Below are 24525 nucleotides of genomic sequence, written 5' to 3' on the forward strand. Positions count from 1 at the left end.
CCTCGGTAATGTCCTAATAAGAAGAATACAATTAACATCGCAGCAAAATTCTGCAGAGCCACCAACACAAGCTTGAGAGTTGCTGCTGGCCTGGTGTCCGGTTGGTATGTGTCTCTGTGTCCAGGACCCCATGTTTCTGCACATCTGCACGGCCGGCGAGTGCCTCGTGGAAGAGTGCGTGTGGCTTCCCAGTGGGCACCGTTGGTCATTCATGGAGCTGCCCATCTTCCCTGCACGGCGGTAAGAGGGCACGGTCACCCTCTTCACTCATCTTTGGGTCCCTCAAGCACAGGTAGATACATTTGTTGAATGAAATTATAGGAAGCTGAGATTCTGGATTGAAGAGGGATATTTTTAAAATTTAATTTTATTTCAAATAGCACTAAAAAATGACAGCAATGTTTAAGATAAAGCTAAGTAAAATGGCGTGTCAATTTAAGAGTAAAATATTAAATGTGGATAGGGCAGAGTGTGCATGAGCAGCATTTGAATGCCCATCACTTTTCATAGGCACTAGAGGCGAGGGGTGACGGTCACAGCCCGGGGTGCTGGTGTCAATAAGCCAAGGAAAAGCCAGCCACAGAAAACACATTGACAATCCACCAAGAACTCTACCACATAATAAACTGTTTGAGATCCATCAACCGGTGATTTTATTTCATATAAAAGTTACATTGAAAGAAGAGGTTGAAAAGTCAAGTATACTTGATTTGCACATACTTGCCAAGTCTCACAGGATTCAACCACTTTGATAATTTATTGATAAACAAGATATACATATTAAAAGGCTCACACTGAAGCCCAATACACAAGTCCAACCCAGACAACAGATGTGCAAATGAATATGCAAAACAATCTCGGGGAAACTCTCTGGATCACCGGGATGGGTGCCTGGCCCTGGGACAGTGACACAGCCCCCCAGAGCTCACAGTTTCTGCAGTGACTTGGTTCACTTCCACATCCTACAGCTTTGTTCACTTGGCTACCATTGTGTCTCGAGTAGGTCCCTTTGTGGTTTTGCATCAGCAGTGGTAGAAGCCCTGATTAGGAAAGGGTACGGATCAATTAAAAACAGAAACAAAAACGGTTCACAGATAAACAGAAAGGCATGAAGACGAGGAGGGAGACACCAACTCTTCTCAGCGTGGGAGGCAGGCTCACGGAGACCCTCGGACTGTCACAGACGCTTCCTCATGGGTCCCGCAGAACATGTACAGACCAGGCAAGTTTAAGGCGAGTCCCCAAGGAGGGGAGCTGTTTGCTTTCTGGCATAATTTTAAGCTCTGCACCAAGGGTCCTTTTTTTTTTTATATCACTGGTGATGTGGGTAGAGAAACAAAAATGATAAAAAGAAAGAAAAACAAGCTGTTGCATCTTGAATATTCTTTGCAAATGAGGGACAGAGTCCAGGGTTCATGGCCTGTGGTCCCCTCACCTTCTCAGTGATGCCAGGGGCCAACACCTGTCTCTCTCAGTGTGTACCTGTTGCTGTGCCGGCCCCTCTTCCGCACAGGTGAAGGCCGCCAGGGGACGTCGCTCTTCTCTCACTGAGGTGCGTGTATACACTGCTAATTTGGGCAGAACTAAAAAAGTCAGTTCCAAGGCCCTCATGTGCTCAAGATTTTTAAGATAAAATGAAAACAGGAGGGCACAAAGGACCACACAGGAATGATTGTTCTTTGGATCAAGATATTCTCCAGTTTGCAATACATTCATAGTGAACCCACGGGAGGAGGATCCCGGGGCAGCTCTCCCCGCTTCCCTGAAACGTCGGTTTCTAAAAAATAGTTTGTTTGCTGCTCACGGCCATTAAGTGTTACATCGCCTAAACAACACTGTCAATTTTAAAACACACATGCACGCGCGCACACACACGGACACAGACACGCACACAGACTTGCTGCAGGGTCAAAGAAGGCCCCTCCGGGCAGTGGGAGTATACCTGGAGCCGCCTTCGTGTGCAATGCACAGATCTTTTGCAAATTCAGTGCGAATGTCAGAGCTAATGGAGACCAAAATGTACTTCTATGTAAACGCCCCTTCTGGACCAAGGGAGTGCACTAATGAATCGCAGGGTCAACAGGCCTCCCTGGGACCACTCGTCGGAGAATTCTTTTCACGGGATTGACTTTCCTTCTTCGTGATTGAAAACAGCAGCTCAGTACACAGGCTTTAATAACCCATGTAATATCACACAGCTTCTCAGGAATGCAAAGTAGTCTTAACAAAGTCCTAACTGGGCGGGAGGAGAATGACATTTGGCTTCTTCACGTGGCCACCGCCCTTTCGTTAGTTGTACAGGTGAAAACACCTGCATCATCCAGGTCCTAGTTTGGAAAATCTGCCACCTGCAACTGTAAATATATAAGATTCTGCTTGCTGCAAGCAATTGGTTTGTGTAGGTTCCATTTGCCCTATTGGTCACAGATGAGTTGTTGATACCCTTTCAGACACCAAATAAATAATTTAAAGTCCATTCACAAGTTCCAGCATGAGAGGGGTCTCAAACGGAGAACTCTGGGCCTCCTTTTCTGGGTCTCATTTGCAGTCGCCTAAATCGGAAGCCGACGAAGGGATTGATCCAGAGGAGGGAAGGCGGCCCCCCAAAGACCGACTTCATCCCCTCCCATCGCAGCCGCCGCTCCCAGGTCGGCTCCTCACTTTTCAGTCTCTCAATCTCCTGGAAGCAGAAAGAAAAGCGTGTGGGTGGCAGTGCCAGGAAACCCCGACACATCCAGGGTAGGCCAAGTGCTGAAAACGTGGAATCACCACTAAACTGTCCCTCTGCATTTTAGATCAAGGTGGAGGTGAAGTATGGGCTCTCCTTCCCCCGCACTAGCCCCATGGCCTCTCTGAGCACAGCCAGGCTACAGCCGCCTGGCCAGGCCCACATCACTCAGCCAGGCAGTGGCACCAGCGACGAGGACAGCCGAAGAGCCACAGTGGTGAGGAAGAGAACTAGTCCTCCAGGCCAGGGGCAGTCTTTAATTCATTTACTACAAATATTTATTGAGCGTCTGCTCTAGGCCTACAGTTCAAAGGCATGAAGGTGATCAATTCCTGCAACTCACTCAGCTGCTCCAGGGGTTGGGTCTCCTGGAAACTGGGAACCTGCCTGGCTCTGTTGACTCTCAGGTCATACTGATCCCTGAAATATGCACTCGCATAAGAACAGGAAGAACAAATACAGCGAGCCTGTCGGTGCTTATCAAGGCGGCCCAATTAATCTCCAAGTTAATAATACACACACACCTGCTGTGGACATTAGAATTTCCCATTTACTCAAGCTCTCACCAAACCTTAAGCAAACACAGCCCAGGACGAAGCATACCGTTTCATCATTGCATATTGAGTGGATCTGGGTGCCGAACATAACTGCAGTGAAAGTGAAAAACAGGAGACCCTCAAGGCACAGGAAGATCAACAGGATTACAGTGATCGGAGGTGAAAAATCACTGCATTCTGCGAACGAGAGAAAGTGGGTTGTGGCTGGCCATCACAGCATAACAAATGCCCCAAACCGCAGGATGTCGTGAGGTTAGCTCCCAGGACCCTCACAGTGGCAGCCCTGGGCCAGCTTCCAGGGAGAATGTGCTCATTCTCTAAGTAGGCACACTAATTGTTCACCAAGGGGCGGAGGAGGTCGGCCTCCCGAGCGAAAATTCACACCACTGTTTCCGGTCAGCAGTTTCCAAAGATTCCATAATAAGTGAGGTTTCTATTAAGACTGTATCTGTGTATTAAAGTGCAACAAAAGCCGGAGAAGAGAGGCAGGTGTACCTACACACGGGAGTACACACAGGCCGCTCCTCCCCGCCCCTGGGCAGGACAACTGTACCTGCCTGGGCATCCAGGGCTGGACAGGCCATGCCCACCTTCACACTCATTTAGTCATGAGGAGCAGGCTGAACAGTGCCCAGCTGGCTAACCAGGTTTGGTGGGAACAATACTAACTTCCCTCTAGTCTTCATATCTGCAAAATACAAATGAGACTATCTAATAGAAATTATCAATTGACTAAGGAAAAATAGTTACTAGTATATAGAGAACTTCATTATACTAGGAAAAAGTCAGTGTTAATACCTACCCAAATTCTTTTCTTAAAAACAAACAAACAAACAAAAAAAACAAATCCTAAAATAAGAGCTAGGATTTCTTTCAAAAATGGAAAATCAATTTTCCTTTAAAGCCTTTCCCTCATCACCCAGCAGCGTGACTCCAGGAAAGATGCACACGGCCTTACCTGTCCACTGCCCCCGGACGCAGGAAATGAACTGGAGTCCACAGAGAATCAGAGCGTGCACTGAAGACAGAGCTATGTACATCTGCAACGACGGAAAACTGATCACATGATGAGCAATCACCTGTTTCTAGGCGCAAAGGCTGCTTAATCTGATGTGGGCGCCTCCATTGCATTTGTCGATAAAATGAATGAGGGAAGGAATCAATCGCAGTAGTTGACATCTCCTACCTGAGAGCATGCTGGACCAAGTTACATAATTTTATAGAAAAGCACACAGTAGGGAATCATGTTCTAACTTCAGCAAGATCTTATTAAGAACTGTGTATCTGAGAGAATTAAATGACAGTAAAACACCTAAAGCACCATAAGCAGCATATATTTATCTGTCGGATTACTTCCTTCCAATCACAACACAGAATTATAATTTGAATCCAGAGAAAAGGTCGGAGGGAAAGTGGTCTGAGATTAGAATAAATTCACCAGCTCCAGGCAAGATTCTAGTTTAAGAATTTAAAACTCAATGTAAGTTACCACATAAATACTTCTACTCACAGTAAAGAGCACAAAAAATCTCTGATTCTTTTCTCCTACACAATTGTTCACCCACGGGCAGTGATGGTCCATTTTCCGGATACATCTTTTGCAAATACTGAAAAGGAGAGGTTGGATTATTAGTATTCCATGCTCTGAGGGAACACAACCCCAAGCCATGCGTCCAATACACAAAATTGTAATGCTGGTCAGAGGTCACTGAGGGGGACTGCCTGCCCTAGGGAGGGCCGGGGTACCTGCAGTGGTGGGCGCTCGGGCTGCCCTAGGGAGGGCCGGGGTACCTGCAGTGGTGGGCGCTCGGACTGCCCTAGGGAGGGCCGGGGTACCTGCAGTGGTGGGCGCTCAGGCTGCCCTAGGGAGGGCCGGGGTACCTGCAGTGGTGGGCGCGCTCGGGCTGCCCTAGGGAGGGCCGGGGTACCTGCAGTGGTGGGCGCGCTCGGGCTGCCCTAGGGAGGGCCGGGGTACCTGCAGTGGTGGGCGCTCGGGCTGCCCTAGGGAGGGCCGGGGTACCTGCAGTGGTGGGCGCGCTCGGGCTGCCCTAGGGAGGGCAGGGGTACCTGCAGTGGTGGGCGCGCTCGGGCTTGATACAGCAGCACTTTGGGCACTTGTAGATCACTTCTCCAGGCTTTAGCTGCAAACTCTCCATGTATTCTTTAGTAGCGTTTCCTCTGGGTACTGCTCCCTACAGATTAATAAGAATGTTTAGTTAAGGAGAAGGAAAGGCTAAAAACAGTCAATAAATGTAGGAATTAGGTTTATATATCATACAATAATTAGTTACCACTTAAAGCATATTAGTATGAAAAATAACTATTACTCTGACAGGACCAGAAATTTTATTTTGCATGGAAAAAAATATGCATTAAAATGAACTCAAAATAAATACCTTATTATCCCTCATAAACTGGTAAGTCACATGAGTTGTTTTTTCATTTAAATTCTTTATTGTTTAAAGTATTACATGAGTCTCCTTTTGCCCCCCTTGACCTTTCCCTGGCCGCTCCCACCCCCAGCACACGCCCTCACCTCCCTACTGTCTGTGTCCATTGGTTATGCTCATATGCATGCATACAAGTCCTTTGATTGATCTCTTATCCCCACACCCCGCTTCTTTCATAGGTTGGACAGTCTGTTCGATGCTTCTATGTCTCTGGTTCTATTTTGGTTCATCAGTTATGTTGTTCATTATATTCCACACGTGAGTGAGATCATGTGATGTTTAGTCACAGTTTTTCCTAGCTAGTGCAAGTTCCACAGAGCAAGGTTTGCGAAGCCACTCCAACTCAAGGGCAGCTGATGGTCACCATTTCCCTATCACCCCATTCTAATGCGGGGGGTGGGGGGGACGGGGTAGCCTGATAACGCTACCCACAGTTTCCTATCAGCTGCCATAGGGAACACTGAACAAAACAATCTCACAAAGGGCTTATCTTGTTTTTATATGTAATGCATCTGTGTCTGCCAACCTAATCCACACTCACACTCAAACCTGGAAATGGAGCCCTGAGTAACCGACCCAGCTCAGCGTCTCTGGCCAGGGGTCAGGAGCTATAACAGTCAGTGCACATGCCCCACAAGCTAGGGGAGCTGGGGAAAGAGCAGCAACGGGAAGAGGAGTTAGGGAAAAGTGAACGAATGGCAGGAGGCAGAGTGCTGATGGCCAGGAGTTGTCTTCACAGAACCAGGTAGGCTAGAGGCCAGACACAGGGCAGTGGCCACCTGAGCATCAAGAGGTTGCAATAGGGAGACAGACAAATCTTGTTAGAACCCAGCTTTGTGTGGTGTCTCATTTTCGGATGTGGATTTACTCCAGCTCTCCCAGGCGCTGGAGGGTTAATGAAAGAACATGTTTGGCAGGGCGCCTGAAGCACTGGTTCCTCCAAGGGTGACACACACACACACACACACACACACACTAAAGGCCTGATGCACGAAATTCGTGCATGGGTGCAGTCCCTAGGCCTGGCCGGTGATCGAAGCGCGAGCATCTGGTATGGAAGGGCAGGTCCCAGCTGACCTCTGGGTCCTGAGCAGCACCTGGGCCCCTGGGTCCCTGCACGCCCCCATCCGGCTGAGTCATGGCACCCAAGTCCCCACGTGGAGATGCAGTGGGTCGGGGCACGTGTGGGCCTCTGGGCCACCCAGCAGCGCCGTACGGAAGCTGAGCAGGCAGCGCGCTCTCTCCCGGCCAGCCTCGCACACCGGCTCCTGCGCGAACCCTGTGGTCCTGGCAGCTGCAGCCCAGCTCACCCGGAAGAGGCTGTGCGGGAGCAGGGTGGGCTCCTCATGGGCACCCGGCACCTGAGTGCAGGGGGCTTCCCTGGCACATGAGCCCTGGCATCCCGGGGGAGGGCAACAGGGGGAGTGAGAGCGAGCTCAGTGGACACACCACATTCTCACTGCACCTTCCCCCCCACCCCCCCGTCCCCAGGTAGCTGGCGAAGGGCGCAGCCCCCTACCCGGACACTGCGGGAGGTTGGTAGCTGCCATCCAACCCCAGTTCCCTGTCCCAACCTGGGACCTGGCCCCTTCAGGTGATGAGGGCTGACTGGCTGCTGGTCGCTGTCTGCAGGACAATCAGTTGAGGCCAGAGCCCCACCCAGCTCCCTCAGCGCCTGGGAGCTGGGTGCCGGCCCCATCTCCTGCCACCGCCGCTTGTCGCCCTCTGCGGGGCAATCGATCAGGGCCAGGCCCCCCCCCCCCCCCCCCCCCCCCGCCGCTGCTGCTGCTGGTTGCTATCTGTAGAGCGATCGGGCCCCACCCGCTCACCTGCTCCACCATCCCGCCATGGTCTCACTCTTGTTGGGGACCATTGGGGCCGGCAGCGTCTCCACTGCCGCCTGCTGCCATGTTCCGCACCACCCCCTGGTGGTCAGCGCACGTCATAGTGAGCAGTTGAACTCCCAGTCGAGGGGACAATTTGCATATTAGGCTTTTATTATATAGGACTAGAGGCTCGGTGCACAACATTCGTGCACTGGGGCGGGGGGGGGGGGGTCCCTCAGCCCTGCATGCGCCCTCTTGCAGTCCAGGACCCCTCGGGGGATGTCCACCTGCCAGCTTAAGCCTGATCCCTAAGCCAGCAGTCAGACATCCCTCTCGCAGTCCAGGACTCTTGCAGTCCAGGACCCCTCACTCCTTACCGCCTGCCTGCAACAGAGGCAGGAGAGGCTCCCGCCACTGTCATTGTGGTCGCCAGCCAAGAGCCCGGCTTCTGGCTGAGCGGCACTCCCCCTGCGGAAGCACACTGACCACCAGGGGGCAGCTCCTGTGTTAAGTATCTCCCCCCTGGTTGTCAGTGCATGTTATAGCGACTGGTCATTCTGCCATTAGGTCAATTTGCATATTAGGGTTTTATTATATAGGATAATTTCAGAGAGGAAGGGAGAGGGAGAGAGAGATTTTCTATGATGATAGAAAATCACTGATCAGCTGCCTCCTGCATGGCCCTCACTGGGGATCGAGGCCTCAACCAGGCACGTACACTGACTAGGAATTGAACCGTGACCTCTAGGTTCATAGGTGGACACTCAACCACTGAGCCACACCAGCTGGTGCATATTCCATTTCTTAGCCCCTCAGAGCCTGTGCTTCATGCAGAAATGCATGTTTCTGGAGAAAGAGCCTCACTGAGCCACTGGGAACATCAGGCCAGTGGTGTAGTGATAAAGAAGCACGAGGCGATGGAAGGGCAGGAGCTAAGGGCCCTGGGGGACTGAGGAGGCAGCAGGTAAGCGGACAGTAAGGGACTCTGCTGACCAGCAGGAGCAGTGCTGGAGCTCCTTAAAGCCGGGATGCGCAGGCTGGACCCCCGAGCCAGGTACGAACCTCTGCAGGGTGAGAGCTGACATCCAAGTTTGAAAAAGACTGAGGACCATCAGCTGCAAGGCCCCAGTGAGCCCAGCATCACCAGCAGGAAGTAAGGCCTCCAGGAGGTGCTCTGGGGAAGTGGGACAGGAGGGACTGTGGGTAAAATGTGCCCCGCCCAACCCTCTACCACAGTTGACTTCCCTCCAAGCACGAAGGGAAGTCAGTTTCATGGTCTTAATATGGGGAAGCTGTTTTGGTCAAGGTCCTAGCATTTCCTAACACTCAATGTGTCTCCATAGGAAGATAAAAAAAGTTAAGGGTTTAAACTCTTATTTTGAAAATTAAAATCAGAATGCTGGGTTTAACATTTTACTTAATTTACATATCCCAATTTGGAGTCTTTTAAGTTTCCTCCACCAATCCGAAAGTCTTAATGCTGTTATGATTTTATAAAATACCATGGTGTATACCCGCTCCTGGTGACAGCATCACACATTTCCATCAGAGGAAATGGACCAGATTTAAAACTCTAGCCACCTTAATTTTTATGAGACACACATGTACTTTTCCATAGGAAAAACAAATGTGATAAATACCCTTCTGAAAAGCAGAATATGACCCCCCCCCTTTTTTTTAAGGAAATTACTTATGATTTCTTAGTGAAGAAAGCTGTGTATCTCTTGAGGGTTAGGCAAACAGTCGTTGTGAGAAACTGGTGACTGGAGCCTCCCTCGTGGTGTGCTGGCATTTGCTGGCTCCAGACATTCCGTTTGGCTGCTCAGAACCCTGGGCAACCAATGAAGCTCCTCAAGGCCCAGTCTCCTCAGGACTTGGAGATGATTTCCCTAAGGCCCTGCAGCGATGGCCTACACATGGAAGCAGAGTCTTCTGAGGTGAGCTTTCGCAGACCAGAAACCCAGCAGAGGAGCTGGCCTGTGCTCAGCTCGCACTGCCAGCAGATGCTGCGTTCACAGTCCACTCCAGTGTCTGGTCTTCTGGTTGGCTGTTCAACCAATCAAAGTGTAATATGCTAATGATATGCTAAGGCTGCTCAACCGCTCGCTATTATGTGCACTGACGCCCAGGGGGCAAATGCTCCTACTGGTAGGTTAGCTTGCTGCTGGGGTCCAGCTGATTGGGATTGAGCGAGATGAGCCGGATGCCCTGGAGCCCTCCCGCCATCTCTCCCCAGCTGACCAACCTCCTGCCTCCCTCCCTGTCCCTGATCATGCGCCGGTGGGGTCCCTCGGCCTGGCCTGAGCCCTCTCGCAATCCGGGACACCTTGGGGGATGTCAGAGAGCCGGTTTCAGCTCGATCCCTCAGGCCAGGCCGAGGGACCCCACTGGTGCACAAATTCGTGCACCGGGCCTCTAGTAAACATATCCTCAGGTGAGGATTAAAAAAAAAAAAAATCCCAAGGAAATAAGAAAGAAGGAACCACAGAGATCAAGAGATGTAAGAGATAGGTCAACCAATCGCAAAGTACAGACTTATTTGGATCCTTATTCAAACAAGAAGAATGTAAAAGAACTGAGACCACTGAGGAAATGTGAGCTCTAACTGGAGAGGTAGGGAGAAATTAATCAGTAGCTCCATATGAGCTATAGGCATTGAGGCTATGCTTTTATAAAGAAGAGCCCATACTTTTTAAAGATACACACAAATATTTACAAACTAGAGGCCCAGTGCATGATTGAATCATGCACGTGTAGGGTCCCCTACACTTTTGCTTTTGATCGCGGGGAGCTGGGTGCCTGTCCGCTGGTGTCTGAGCAGACAGACATCCAGCTGCCACGCTTTCGCTTTCGATCACTGGTGCCAGAGCAGACAGGCACCCAGCTCCCACACTTTTGATGGTCCGCTGCCACTGAGGGGGGCTACCCTGCAGTTGAGAGGCACAGGGGGCGGGGCTCCCGCCCCCTGCGCCTCTCAACGGCCGCTGAGGGGGGCTGCTGCGGACACCTGGCTGCCCTGCCGTTGAGAGGCGCAGCTGGGTGTCCGCGGCAGGCCCCCTCAGCGGCCGCGGATCTGTGCCTCTCAATGGCCGGATAGGCCACCCCGAGTCCCGCCCCCCAGCCTCCCGCCACCCAATCGTGGGTGTAGCGAAGTGATGGTAATTTACATGTTACTCTATTATTAGATAGGATTGCTTTATAGTGTCTGAGATTTACTTCCAAGTACTCTGGGGAGGGGAAGAGAGGAAGTTAGGTGAGGGTATGGCTAACACAAGACTGACCATGGGGTTCATGACACTATTTTCTCTCTACTTCTGTGTAAGTGTGAAACATCTATAATAATAAAAGCGTAATATGCTAATTAGACTGGACATCCTTCCAGGCGACCTTCTGGATGAAGCCGGGGCTGCAAGGGAAGCCTGTGTCCTGGGTGCCAGAGGGAAGCCGGTGCCGGCAGCCGGGAGAAGGAAGGCCTACTACTGCATGAATTTTTCTACATTGGGCCTCTAGTCTATAAATAAGAATTTAACTGAAGCAGGGGCTTTGGAGACAGACAAATCTTGTTCGAATTCCAGCTTTGTGTGGGGTCTCATTTACTCCACCTCTCCCAGGGGCTGGAGGGTTAATGAAAGAACACCTTTGGCAGCACCTGGCGCAGGACCAATGCTCCTCCAAGGGTGCCCTTCATTGGCACTCAGCAAATGTCTGAGAAGGCTGACATTCATAAAAAGAGGCTGGGCCCTGGCCATGGTGCGCAGAGTATGGCCTGTGTACCAAAGGGTTGCAGGTTAGATTCCCAGTCAAGGGCATATGCCTGGGTTTTGGGGTTCGCTCCCCACCCCCAGTCAGGGTGTGTGCGAGAGGCAACCAGTTGATATGTCTCTCACATCGACATTTCTCTCTCCCTCCCCTTCTCTCTGTTTCTCTCTCTGTCTGTATCTCTCCCCCTTCCTCCATCTCTCTGAAAAAGCAATGGAAAAAATATCCTCTGGTGAGGATTAACAAAAAACAAAAACAAAAAAGGCTGGGGCTTCAGAACAGCAGGCTCTGGTGAGGGGTAGGTGGCCCCTTTGCAGTCACTCAGTTTCCCTTCACAATTTTAAGCTCTCGGTGTTTCCCAACGTTAAGATTGGAGAAAGTCTCATCTTCCAATAGCTGGGCTGTTGCTTTATTATCAGATCTCTGCTCCATCAAAGGTCACAGACTGCATCACTCTTCCTGCTCCTCATTCAAAGTACAAAGGACTTTTCTCAAATAACAAACTAAAGCCAATTCTAGCAACGGCTGACTAGGTCCTATTGATTTAGCAAAAAGACATGAAGCCGCAGTGGACTATCTTCCCTGCCCTGGGGTAGCATGGTGGTTCTAGCTGAGCCCACACTGGACCCTGGGATGGTAAAGCCATGCTCTGCAGAGAAAAGAAAGCAAACCCCCCATTGGGAGGACAAGAGTGGACACCTGACCCTGCTGGGCCTTAAAGTCTCCCTTCAGGAATGTGGATCTGGAACTTAATTACAATTGCATGCTCTGTGGGGCTACCCTTCACTAGGCACAGGGAGAGCGGATGCTGAGCAAGATAGCATACCCACAGGACAGAGAAAGCCTGTCCGCCCCAGCCCCAGTCTACCTGGCACAGTGTTTACATCCTGGTTCTGCAGCCGGCCAGGCTCTCAGCAGGACTCTTGCCGTTAGGTTCCTCAGTTTTATTTACAGACTCCCAGTGGGTTCTGTAACTTACCACCAGAGTCCTGGCATGGCCTGACTGAAACAGTGACATCCAAATGGACAGATGACTTAAATGGACACTTCTCCAAAGACATAGGAATAGCCAAAAGCACATGGAAAGATGCTCAGCATCACTAGTCATTGGGGAGATGCACATCAAAACCACAGTGAAGCGCCACTTCATATCCTGAGGTGAACAAGACAAGAGGATGCAGAGGAACTGGACCCTCAGACACTGCTGGTGGGGAGGCAAAATGGGGCGGCTGCTGTGAAAAACAGTCTGGCGGTTCCTCAAAAAGTTCAATGCAGAGTTCCGACATGACCCAGCAATTCCACTCCTAGGTACGTACATAAGAAACGAAACCCAGGTCCACATAAAAACTTGTACATTTTATCCGCAGCAGTACCCCTGACAGCCCAACATGTAAACAACCCAAAGGTCCGTCAAGTGACACTGTCTAATAAACAAAACGGGGTCTGTCCACACAAAGCAATGCTACTCGGCCATAGGAGGATAAGACAGTGGCATATGCTGCAACCTGGACGGACCCTGAATACCTCATGCTGGGTGAAGGGAGCCAGGCATAGAAGGCCACATATTGTATGATTATAGTTATGATTCCAGAATAGGCAAAGATTAAAAGTAGATTTGTGTCTGCCTAGGGCTGGGGGGAATGGGGAACTAGGCAGTGATGGCTACAAGTGCAGGGGTTTTTTGGGGGTGATGAAATGTCTAAAATTGATTGTAGTGATGGTTGCACAATTCTATGAGTGCACTAAAAATCACTGAACTATGCACTTTAAAAGGGTGTGTGGTATATGAATCAAATTCCAATGGAAAAACTGATGTCCATGATTTCAACTCCTCCTCTAGCTTAGTCTGCCTCCCTCTCATGCTTCCATTAAACACTACAGTGATGCACACACCCACCAGGGACAGAGGAGACGTCCCGCACACACCTTCTCCCCACTCACCTCCCCTAGCTCTTGGGACTCCAGTAAGAGTTCTGAGGCCTTTTCCCAGAGGAGGAGAGGGGTAGGGCTGGGAGCTGCACAGCCAGGAGTGGGAGACAACTATACTTAACAGGGGAAACAAACACACTCTGACAAGGAGTGTCTGCCTGGTCGGCCCTCCTTCCCCCGAGGCCCCGCCCTGCACACTAACCACTAGGGACCTGTGTGTGGAGGTGGTCCCATCACCAAAATCCTATAAAGGATGGACTCACTTAGCTTTCAACAACCAGGAAGATGGTCCACACTAACAGGGCTTTCCCTACAATGAATATAGAGTAGAAATCGTTAACCTGGGCCCTGGCCCTGTAACTGCCCCCTCTGTGGCCTGGGTACTATTGTGTGATGTTGGTGCTGCAGTGAGGACAGGGGATGGAGATGCACAGGGGCCAGGAGCAGGTGTGTTCCCAGAGGGAGGCTTTGCTGTGTAAAGGGAAGGAGAAGAGGGTCCTTTAAACCAGCGGTCACCAACCTTTCGGATCTCATGGACCACCAGTGGTCTCCGGGCCACCAGTTGGCGACCGCTGCTCCAAAGGTTTCCTTAAACCAGCGGTCGCCAACCTTTCGAACCTCACGGACCACCAGTAGTCCACGGACCACTGGTTGGTGACCGCTGCTTTAAACGCCTCTGCGGGACATCAGATTCGGTGATGGTGAAAGACCCCACAATCAGGTAAAGCTATAAAACCGTGGGCAGACTTAGCTTCCAAGTTGTCACCTAAGTGCTGCTCCCAGCTGCCCACTGGCTGGGCCTATGACACTGTCCGAGGCCCAAGACCTCCACTGGGCAAACAGGCAACAGAGTGAATAATCTAGAGAAACATCCTGTGACACGAGCTTAGACACAGCAAAAGTCAGGTAAGTCAACGTGTCAACCACATTCGGTGGACTGATCAATATTGGTTTATTCTCAGACAAAGGCCTAATCTTATGTATAAAAAAGTTTTATAACAAAACATTAACTTCTTGGTACCTTTTAAGAGAAAGCTTACCAACAGACAGGAGCCCAGTAGACTTGAATGTACAAATCAGGAGGCCCTGTACCAGTCAGTGGCTTATAACCACTCTTGTAATGCTGTGGTGGAAAGAACCTCTTCAAACTGAACTCCACTCCGACCACGAAACCTAGCTGTGACACCTGCAGCAGTTCCGCTGGCGGAGAACTCTCCCCTGGGCTGTAGGCTGCCTCCCACGAGGAGCCTCCTCTGGACTCTGGGGTGAGCCTGGGAGCCAGTCTGGAGGTGACTCCTGGCTAACCTTCAAGGATCACTACCACTTTGCCTAACCAGAGGACGCCTCAAAATCTCAGGTTAGCAGCCTTATGCCCAGCATGGAGGTTCTGAGTCCAGGGCCTTCAAGACATCAGGAAGTAAGGGCAGTTCACTGTGTGAGAGCTGGCCCATCTTTAGTGTCAGGGAAACTGCTCCAAAGAGAAGCCCAAAATGCCTCCCTTGTTCTCACACACCAGTGCCAGCTCTCTCACTGCACTGAACCTGATCTCTGTTTAGCAACCGCTTCCTCCAAGGTCACACTCACACCTGATATAACCGGTAATCAATGAGTTCTCCCTCTCTGCTTTGTAGCGCGGCTGAATCTTGACCTTTTACCAGCTAGAATGAGACATTTACTTCTCATTTTAGCTGAGACTTAAAAACAAGAGAATTACAAAGCTAGCAAGAACTTAGAGGTAATAGCTACCCTTTAGCCCAAAGAAGTTAAATTAGTTGCTTATGGTCAAAGGCATTTGAAAAGGTTAGCACAGTGGTAAAATCTAGATCCCGGATCTCTCAGCTTTCAGTCCATTCCTTAGAAAAATGAAATATTTAAACTAGGAGGGATTTTAGAAATTATTTAGTACAATCTCTTCATTTGAATAAACAGCCAGCGGGAATATTTTTCATTGACATACCGTGATATCACTTCTATTTAAGCGATGCTTATTCTCCAGTGAAAAATGCTACAAGCCTATTTCTAGGAATTAATAAAAACGTGAGGTTACAGGAGCAAGAGGCCGTCTGCTGCACGACCCATGTCACGACAGACCAGACACATAAGGAAAATCCAGCTCAACAGCAAGTACTCACAGGGTCGGTGAGCATGGTTCTCAGGTGAGATGACAGGGCAAGCACCGCTAAGCAGTTAAAAATGACTCCGTTGACCACGGAGTACCAGAAGTCTTTGGAAGGCAGCAGCATGACAAATGTCACCACAAAGTCTGCATAGACGACCAGAAGCCATGTCATGACAGCGCAGATCATGCCACAGCCGTCATGGATGAACCAGACCCTGTCTGCCGCGTCAGCCTCAGAGGAAGAGGAGGACGAAGAGTCATAATTGTCATTTTCGATCAGGAGAGGATGGTGTTCGACATCTCGGAGCCGGTGTCCTGATGACGGCATGATTTCCCCGATGCACCCTAGAGGAGGATTGGACACAGAGCTGATGAGGCTCCTGGGGAGCACACATAGGGCTAGCCATGGCCACAGATGGACAAAGACAATGAAAAGAACAATCACAGCACCCAAGTTCCAAAGCCCCAGTGGACACGAGACTTGTACCACGGCTGCCATCCACTATCCACACCACAGTGCTTACCTGGGTTTTCTCAATGTGATTCTCACTTTACTTTCATTCCTCCCTCGTTTTAACTCGGATAACACGTGATCATGTTTTGGAGGCAGGCTCCCATTTTTTATCTCTATCTTCTTCAAGTCTATACTGTTTCTAGAATGCCCTTCCTCTCTATTTTAATCTTTTAAAGTTTCCTTCACTTATTAATCGATTCTTTTGACACCTTTCCTATATTTTCTACAGTCCCTGATACCTGAGAACGTACAGGGTCCAACAAAAGGAAAGAGGAACTTGCATTTTTCCTAGCAACTTAGTTTAAACATATGACCTTCTCTTATCAGTGTTTGGTATAAGAGTAGTGATACTTGTGATAAAGACAAGGGGAAAAAAGAGTCAGTTCATTTGGCCTTAGCATTCATCCAAGGGACAGAAAATCACTGACAGCCTTTTAGCAAATGACCCAAGTGCTTTCTCAGCACAGGCGCACTGCTCATTTTTCAGACAAGCACAGAGTGAGGGCTCCTCCCCTCTGTGAAGGTGCAGGAGTAGCAAGAATGGGTGCTCTCGGAATCAAGTCTGCTACAAGCGATTACCAGCAGTCTTCGAATCTGGGCATTTCGATATACTAGTATACACACACACACACACACATCCTATCCCATATAATAAAACCCTAATATGCAAATCGACCAAACAGCAGAACAACCAGTCGCTATGATGCGCACTGACCACCAGGGGATAGATCCTCAATGCAGGAGCTGCCCCCTGGTGGTCAGTGGGCTCCCACAGGGGGAGCGCCGCTCAGCCAGGAGCCGGGCTCATGGCTGGCGAGTGCAGTGGCAGTGGTGGGAGTTTCTGCTGCTTCCACTGCAGGCGGGCAGTAAGGAGCGAGGGGTCCCGGACTGCAAGAGGGCACAGGCCAGGCTGAGGGACTCCCCAGTGCACAAAATTTCATGCACCAGGCCTCTAGTGTACATATATTTATTTCAGAGAGGAAGGGAGAGGGAGAGGGAGAGAGAGAGAGATAGAAACACCAATAATGACAGAGAATCATTGGTCGGCTGCCTCCTGCACGCCCTCTACTGGGGATCAAGCCCACAACCTGGGCATGTGCCCTGACTGGGAATCAAACTGTGACCTCCTGGTTCCTAATTAGATGCTCACCTACTAAGCAACACTGGCTGGGTCATTTTTTTTTTTTTTTCCTTAAATGCAACTGGAGCATAGTAATTATGAAAACATTTAATGAATGAATGAACTTGCAAATGAGAGTTCATTCTGCAAATATTTTGAAAATTCCCCCTTAATATAAAACCATGGACTGGTTTAAGAGAGAAATAAAAATGTTCTCCATGGTCAGTAAAATAACACCTGCTCTTAGATCAGCAAAAATATCTTTAAAATTTTGTTAAGTAAAATAGAAGAAACTAAAAGATAAGAATTGGGCAGACCTTAGCCAGCTATTCTCTCAGTCAGGGAGCATGACTGAAAGTTGACATCACCCAGATTTGCCTGCCCACCTTCCCTGCTAACACCTCTACTGAGTCCATTCCTCTATGTCATCCCACACGCTGTAGGGCCCAACGTTTCTCTCTTCCAAGCAAGGCATCCTGAAAAGACAGCTCTCCTTCCTCCAAGGAGCATTTTGAAAGGTCTGTGAATATCAGACATGAGTATCTGGAGAAGAGGTGCAAACTGGTTCTGCCTACCCCACTCTAACGCCTGACTCTACCAGAGAGCTGACACTATCCAGAAGCTTCTCACCTCAGGGCATGCTCATCAGTCCCACTTGCAGTGCATGGACCCCTTCCACCACAAGAGCTGCTGTCTTCCCTCCCTGTCGGCCTGGATGGAGGGTCTGGTCATCTCTCCCTGTGCTCCCTTTGGTGCCTGTGTACTGTTGGCAAGTGCATGTTTGTTTACAGGCAGATCAACAACAAGAAACTGGTATCTCTCAGATGCAATTATTTCCTAGTGATTTCCATAAGTTTCTTACTGAATCATAACTGTGCATCAAGACCTTACGCTGAAAAATTCCTCCAACAGAACCCCTCTGCTTTACGGTGATTCCTCCAGTAGAACGCTTTCTATGAGAAACGATGCTTATTTGCTGGGCAGTAAGATAAAGAGCTGCACAGCCACATGTCCAGACAGACTAGCCTTTTGTCAGCACAATGTTTGTGCAGTGTGAGCTTCCCCCAGAAATCAGGACCTTGAATGGCTTCTAAAGGCACACATGCTGACCAGCTGAGCCAATCCAGCCTAACCTTCCGGTGGAGGCACTGGTGCGAATGGCCAGAGTGCAGGACGCAGCCAGTGGTGCTACGGCCTTGGCTGGGGGTGCAGATGGCAGTAAGAGTAACCACAAGGACACCAACCATTGGCATGGCAGGACATTCCTGGAAGTGCATAATAGAATGCTGGGGCATAATGCTCATGTGCTTTAGAGCCAAAGTTGTTAAATCTACTAGAAGACAAAGGGAAAAATAATCTGATAGCCAGAAGTGACTTACTTTTCAAGAATGTAAGCAATGGACACAGCAAGGTTAAGCTGGATGTGTTCAGTTATCTCTCATCAACTGCACGAGCATTCTGCTGAGTCACTGTATCCACTTCACTAATGCAGTAGGAAGGGAAGGGAGGAAATGAAGAAACAATTCCTTTACATTGAACTAACCTAAAAATACTGGGAGCATGAGAGCAATGGTACAGTGATTCTCAATGCAAAACTAAAATATACACACTCATCACAATAAGGCTGCAATCTTATTCTTCCCTAAACACCAAAATCGCTATTGATTTAATACTCCTGAAGACCATTTTTGGGAGAAATTTGAAAGCACTATGCATTGACCGATGGTCAAGAAGATGTCGCATCATTGTTTTCCAACTTAATGGGATTTTTGTCTATACTCCTGAAGCTAAGCTGCTGGTCCTTACCTATAATAATAAAAGCATAATATGTTAATTAGACCGGCAGCCAAACGACCTTCCAGACGTCATTCCGGATGAAGCCGTGGCGGTGGGGGCTGAGGCAGAGGCGGTTAGGGGTGATCAGGCAGGCAGGCAGAGTGGTTAGGGGTGATCAGGCAGGCAGGCAAGTGAGCAGTTAGGAGCCAGTGGTCCTGGATTGTGCGAGGGATGTCCCAGATTGCGAGATGGTGCAGGCCGGGCTGAGGGACTCCCTGCCCCGACCCCTGCCCTATGCACGAATTTCGTGCACCGGGCCTCTAGTGCTAAATAAAGCCTGGTTTCACAGAACACAAAAACTACACTGAAGACCTCCATTATTTAAGGGGACAATCATACAAGCAAAAACATTCCATTCCATTTATACTGAGCATTCACCTCACCTTGTGAAACTTGCTAATAACTTAACAGTCACTTTCTGGATGCCCTGCCCCACCCCTATGATACACTCTCCTTCTGGGACAGGTGGTAAGCAAACTAAGGATAACAGGTGGAGAGAAATATTTCCTTATCACCATTAAACTTTTGTGTGGCCTGTATGGCCTGTTGCATGGACACAGTCACTAGTGTCAGCTGTCAGAAAGGCAATAGTGATTAGACACCTGAATAAAGAACCACATGCTTACCTCACAAATTACTTTGAAACATTACTTGAACATTTTGCGCCTTTTCTTCAGGATCTGAAGGTACATACTGTCCTATGTGATAGGATCTGAAAGAAAAAAAAATTGATTAGAAAAGTTAGTTATTTTATGACAGAAGAGCATATAATATTTCCTAGGGTATGATTAATTTTTGGAGCATACATAACCAACATAACATTTTACACATAAAGTGCTATTATTGAGAACAATCCTTAACTATGAATCTTACTCCTCTAAATTTTCACTACTAGTAAATTGATTCCCAATCCTGAAAATTACATATTTTAAGTCTGTCCATTTTCACTCTTGCTATTTTAGCCTCAGTGTTGCAAACAAATATTTTAAGCTGAGACCAAATCTGCCTAGCCTGTATCCCGACAGTCAACATTTTTTTATCAGCCACAGCAAAGGGGTTACAAAAAAGAGAGGCAGCATGAGACTGGGGGTAAGAAGTGCCGGATGGAAGGAGGAAGTCACGTGAAGGACCATGGTGCACGTGGGTGAGGACCACCCTCTGAGTAAAGAAGTTCCCAGTTCATATCTCCCACTTGGCTCACTGGCAGGTGAGCGAGTAGACAGTTTCTCTAGAAGCATTCGTGTAGCCCAAGAGAAAAGGTCTGGAGATACCAAGATGCAGGGGTCAGATACCAACAAAGAGGTCAGATTCATTGCCACATTTCCCTAAGACAAAGGCACCAGAGGACATCCTACCATGGCTCCAAGGGTTCGGCCCAGCTCATTCTTGAATATGAAAAATAGCCAACAGTCAGGTGTTTTGAAGAAAACCCAAAACAGGTCTCAATAAAGACTGAGCCCCAAAAAGAAACAGGAGGAGAAAAAGAATTCGGAGCAGGCATGACATACAGAGAAGAAAACTTAAGAAGAAAAAGAAACTGTATCTGTGAAACAAAAAGAGGAACATTATGAGGACTTCCTCGTTATTGAATAATAAAAATATGACGGTAGAATTTTGAAATCTCAAAAGTAGGATTGGACAGAGAAAGGGGAAATCTCCCAGAAAGCAGAACTAAAGGACAAAGAGAAGGACCTTAGAGGAAAATATAAGATTAGAGGACTATTCCGGGAGCCCATCTTCCAAACAGCAGGAGGTCGGCAGGGCAGCCTCCAAACCCCTCCTGCAGCACAGCTCACAGCTAGCTTCCATTCTGCTGCCTGGCCATGCAGAATTACGGCCTGTCCATTCTGTTTTTATCCAATATTGTATTTTTCTGCTTAAACAAACCCTCAGTTAGTGTCTTTTCTTTTTTAAATTAAGTTTAGTAGGGTAAACTGGTTAATAATTATGTAAGTTTCAGGTGTACAGTTCTAGGATACATCATCTGTGTATTGCACTGTGTGCTCACCACCCAAAGCCTAGTCCCCTTCAGTCACCACATATTTGACCCCCTATACCCTCTTCATCTTTCCCCGACCCCTTTCCCATCTGGTAACTGCCATACTATTGTCTGTGAATTTGTTTGTTTCTTTAGTGCTTTTTATTTTATATCCCACATGTACGTGATATTGTTGTTTGCATGATATTCTCACAATCCATCCATGCTGTCACAAATGGCAGTATTTCATCTTTCTATAGCTGAGTAGTATTCCTTTGTGTATATGTATCACATCTTCTTTCGCCAATCATCTGTTGAAGGACACTTGGCTTGTTTCTACTACGTCTTGGCCACTGTGAATAATGATAGGGGTACATGTATTTTTACAAGTAATTGTTTTCAAGTTTTTCAGGTAGATACCCAGAAGGACTGCCAGGTCATATGGTAGTTTGCTCTTAATTTTAACCGCCACACTGTTTTCCATAGTGGCTGTATTCCCACCAGCAGTGTGCAAGGGTTCCCTCTTCTTCACATCCTCTTCAACTCTCGTTATTACTTGTCTTATTGATGATAGCCATTCTAACAGGTGTGAGGTGGTATCTTGTGGTTTTGATTTGCATTTCCCTTATAGCTGGTGAAGTTTTCTTAAATCTTTTGGCCACCTCTATGTCTTCTTGGGAAAAGTGTCTGTTCTGGCCCTCTGCCCATTTTTTAATGGGAAACAATCTAATTAAAATATGGTGGTGTTTTCTTGAAACCAAGACGCCTGACTTGGACACTGGGACGCTGGTGTGGCAGAGGGTGAAGGGATAGGGGTCTGGGAGGGATTAAGAGGCCTGGAGGGCCCTGGCTGGTATGCTAAGTGGTTAGAGCAGCAGTCGCCAACCGATCGTCCGTGAACCACTGGTGGTCCGTGAGGTCCAAAAGGTTGTTGACCGCTGGGTTAGAGCATTGACCCAGACACCGAAGGGTCGACCCTGGCCCCAGTTGGGGCAATGCGGGAGATAACCAATGTCTCTTTTCTCTCTCTCTCCCCCTTCCTCCCTCTCTCCCTCTCTCCCTCTCTCTCCTTCCCTCCCTCCTTCCACTCTCTCTAAAATTCAATGAGAAAAATATCCTCAGGTGAGGATTAAAAAGAAAAAATTTAAAAAGAAAAAAGAAGAGGCATGGAGGGTATGCTTCCTTAGTCCCTGCCACGAAACAGATTCTGGTGTTCCAGTACCCAGAGCTGCTCAGTGCTTCCTCTGGGGTTTGCCGCACCCCACCTGGGCCAGGCTCTGCAGTCAGCCTCCCCGCCCACCCCACCCACTGCAACTCTCCTCAGGACTTGGTTCCCCCTCTGCACCTGCCTGTACACCTCCCGCCCTGCCCTCAACACCACCCTAACGTATTTCTGGCTCCAAGCCCCTTCTGAACTTGTTAATGACAAATGTGGCCACAAATGCCAAGCTGCTTAAACTAATGGTGACTTTTAAAATATGGTATTTGTATATAGTAACTTTATTAAAACACCTAAGCAACAGCCAACAACCTTAAGGGTATTCAGGAGTCAAGACCCCTCTTAGATTTACTTTTAACTGTATCTTCGGTTAAATTTCTTAATCTCTTCCCCTCACTATTTTCCTTGGCTATAAACAAGATGTATATTTCTCATAAACAAACTAAAAACAACTAAGTAAACAAAAGATATCAGTTTTCTTTGGTGATCAGTTACTACAAAAAAGAATTAAGTTACAAATTACTTCACTAAGCAAATGAAAAGAAAATCTACGCCAGAGCTTGGTATTCATGTTTATATTAATATGCTGTTAGAATTATCATTGTTTTACTATTCATACTCTCACTGATGACCTATATAAAACACAGAAATAAGCAAGTCTCTGCTTCAGACACAGAAACAGCATAAGAAGCATAGGCCAGCTGTGAGAGAGCCACTGAATTCAAACATGGGGACAGGGAGGGGCAAGCACCACACTCTATGCAAGCCCCACTTCCCATGAGCAACCAAGGACAGGAGCTTGGCCCACTGGAGCTGACAAACTAGCAGAGGTGGGAGGCAGCCTTGTAAATAATGTGCTAAGTGTTATCCCCAAATTAGGAGCAAAGTGTGGAAGGAGAGATGACAAAGACCAATTCTGTCTGCAGGAACCAGAGCAAGTGTCAATGAAGAAGACAGCAGGGTGGGCCCTGATGAACAAGCAAGGTATCACAGGAGGAGAGAGTAGTGTGAAAAGGCGCAGGGGTCAGAGGGCAGGGGGGAGGGAAGGGAAATGTGACCTAAGGATGGACTGGGGTCCAAAACAAGGCTCTCTGATGCCCAGCTAAAGAGTGGGGATTCTGCACTTCATTCTGCTAGAATGGGAGGCACCAGAATTTAGGTAAAGAGACAGATGTTTTTAAAAAATAACTGAGAAGCAAGTGAGACTAGGATGAAAGGAACAAGGCAACCAGGAGGCTGTGACCCAGAGCAGATGATGGAGGCCAGGGCCAGGAGGAAGGCAGGCCCTGAAGGGGCTGAGAGGCGGTTCCAGCAGGAAAAAGCATAGCCACCAACGCGGAATGGACGGGGCGCAGTGTGGGGCAATAAAGGCACTCCGACACATTACTGCCCTGGCTGAACTTCTCATGGAACATGGGAGCTGCAGACTCAGGGAGAGTGTTGCGAATGGGGCACAAAGAATAAACTAGCAGAGCTGACCAGCTGCCAATTAATAGCTGATCTTCTCCAGTCCCAACCTAGAGATATGGAATGAGAGACCCAGCGCAGAGGGAAGAGGTGAAGTGGGACCGGATGCTCTCATCCAAGAGGCCACAGAAGTGTGAGGCTGAAACCCTGGGGAGCACAGACAGGAAAGGGGAGGAACAGCCAGGAAGGAGGCCAGGAAGGAAGTTAAGGGCAGGAAGGAAGGTGGGAGCAGTCAACAAGGGGGGGAGGGGCAGGAGATGCCAGGCGGATTCAGCTTCAGGAGTGCCAAGAGCTGCCCTAGTCGGTGTGGCTCAGTTGGAGCATCGCCCCATACACCAAAAGAATGTGGTTTGATTGGCACATACCTAGGTTTTGGGTTCGACCCCCCAGTTGGGGCACTTGTGGGAGGCCGATGTTTCTCTCTACCCTTCTCCCCCAATCTCTCTCTCCTCTCCATCTCTCTCTCCCCTCTCCTGCCCTCCCTTTCTCTCTCTCTCTCTCTCTCTCTCTCTCTCTCTCTCTCTCTTTCTCTCTCTCTCTCTCTCTTTCAAATCAATAAACACATCTTCAGATGAAGATTAAAAAAAAAAAGAAGTGCCAAGAGCTTGGAGACAGGGTGGTGAGATAATTAAAGAAGCAAAAAAAATTTTTTTAATGTGGTTAAGTAAAGGACATAGATAGCTAGAAGGAAAAGTGGGGGGAATTTTTTTTTTTTAATTTCCTCTCACTTAAAGCTACAACTATCTTCAAGAAATATTTGGTCTCACCATTTTACAGATGACCACCATGGTCCCACAAGATTTAAGTACCCACCCAAAGTCACAGTTAGTCTCTGGGACTCCATGAGAGATCCACCATGCTACATCTTGGTCTAACCATGCCACACTTTTAAAAAGCCTAGGACAGCCCCAAAAGTGATTGAACGTAGCCCTGGCTGGTGTGGCTCAGTTGGCTGGAGCATCAGTGCGGCTGGAGCATCAGTGCGTACACCAAAAGGTGGTGGGTTCGATTCCTGGTCAGGGC

At 48.6% G+C, this 24525-nt stretch overlaps 1 protein-coding gene across 2 annotated transcripts in view; it reads right to left on the reverse strand.

Annotated features, from left to right (window-relative positions):
* Positions 1–629: 629 nt before the first annotated feature.
* The window catches only part of ZDHHC7 (zDHHC palmitoyltransferase 7), a 35067-nt gene continuing 11171 nt past the window's right edge, over positions 630–24525 (reverse strand). Inside the window, exons 2-9 of one of the 2 annotated variants that reach the window (XM_079760074.1) lie at positions 19465–19550; positions 18382–18485; positions 15382–15713; positions 5353–5477; positions 4796–4892; positions 4244–4325; positions 3332–3462; positions 630–2680 (exon numbers count right to left, since the gene is read on the reverse strand). In XM_079760074.1, coding sequence (XP_079616200.1) covers positions 2504–2680; positions 3332–3462; positions 4244–4325; positions 4796–4892; positions 5353–5477; positions 15382–15696 — 927 coding nt within the window. In that variant the 5' untranslated portion in view covers positions 15697–15713; positions 18382–18485; positions 19465–19550 and the 3' untranslated portion in view covers positions 630–2503. The remainder of the gene's footprint in view (positions 2681–3331; positions 3463–4243; positions 4326–4795; positions 4893–5352; positions 5478–15381; positions 15714–18381; positions 18486–19464; positions 19551–24525) is intronic. The other variant, XM_079760073.1, reaches the window with a different exon arrangement.

Source organism: Cnephaeus nilssonii (assembly GCF_951640355.1).
Source record: "Cnephaeus nilssonii genome assembly, chromosome: 20".
Lineage (NCBI taxonomy): Eukaryota > Metazoa > Chordata > Mammalia > Chiroptera > Vespertilionidae > Cnephaeus > Cnephaeus nilssonii.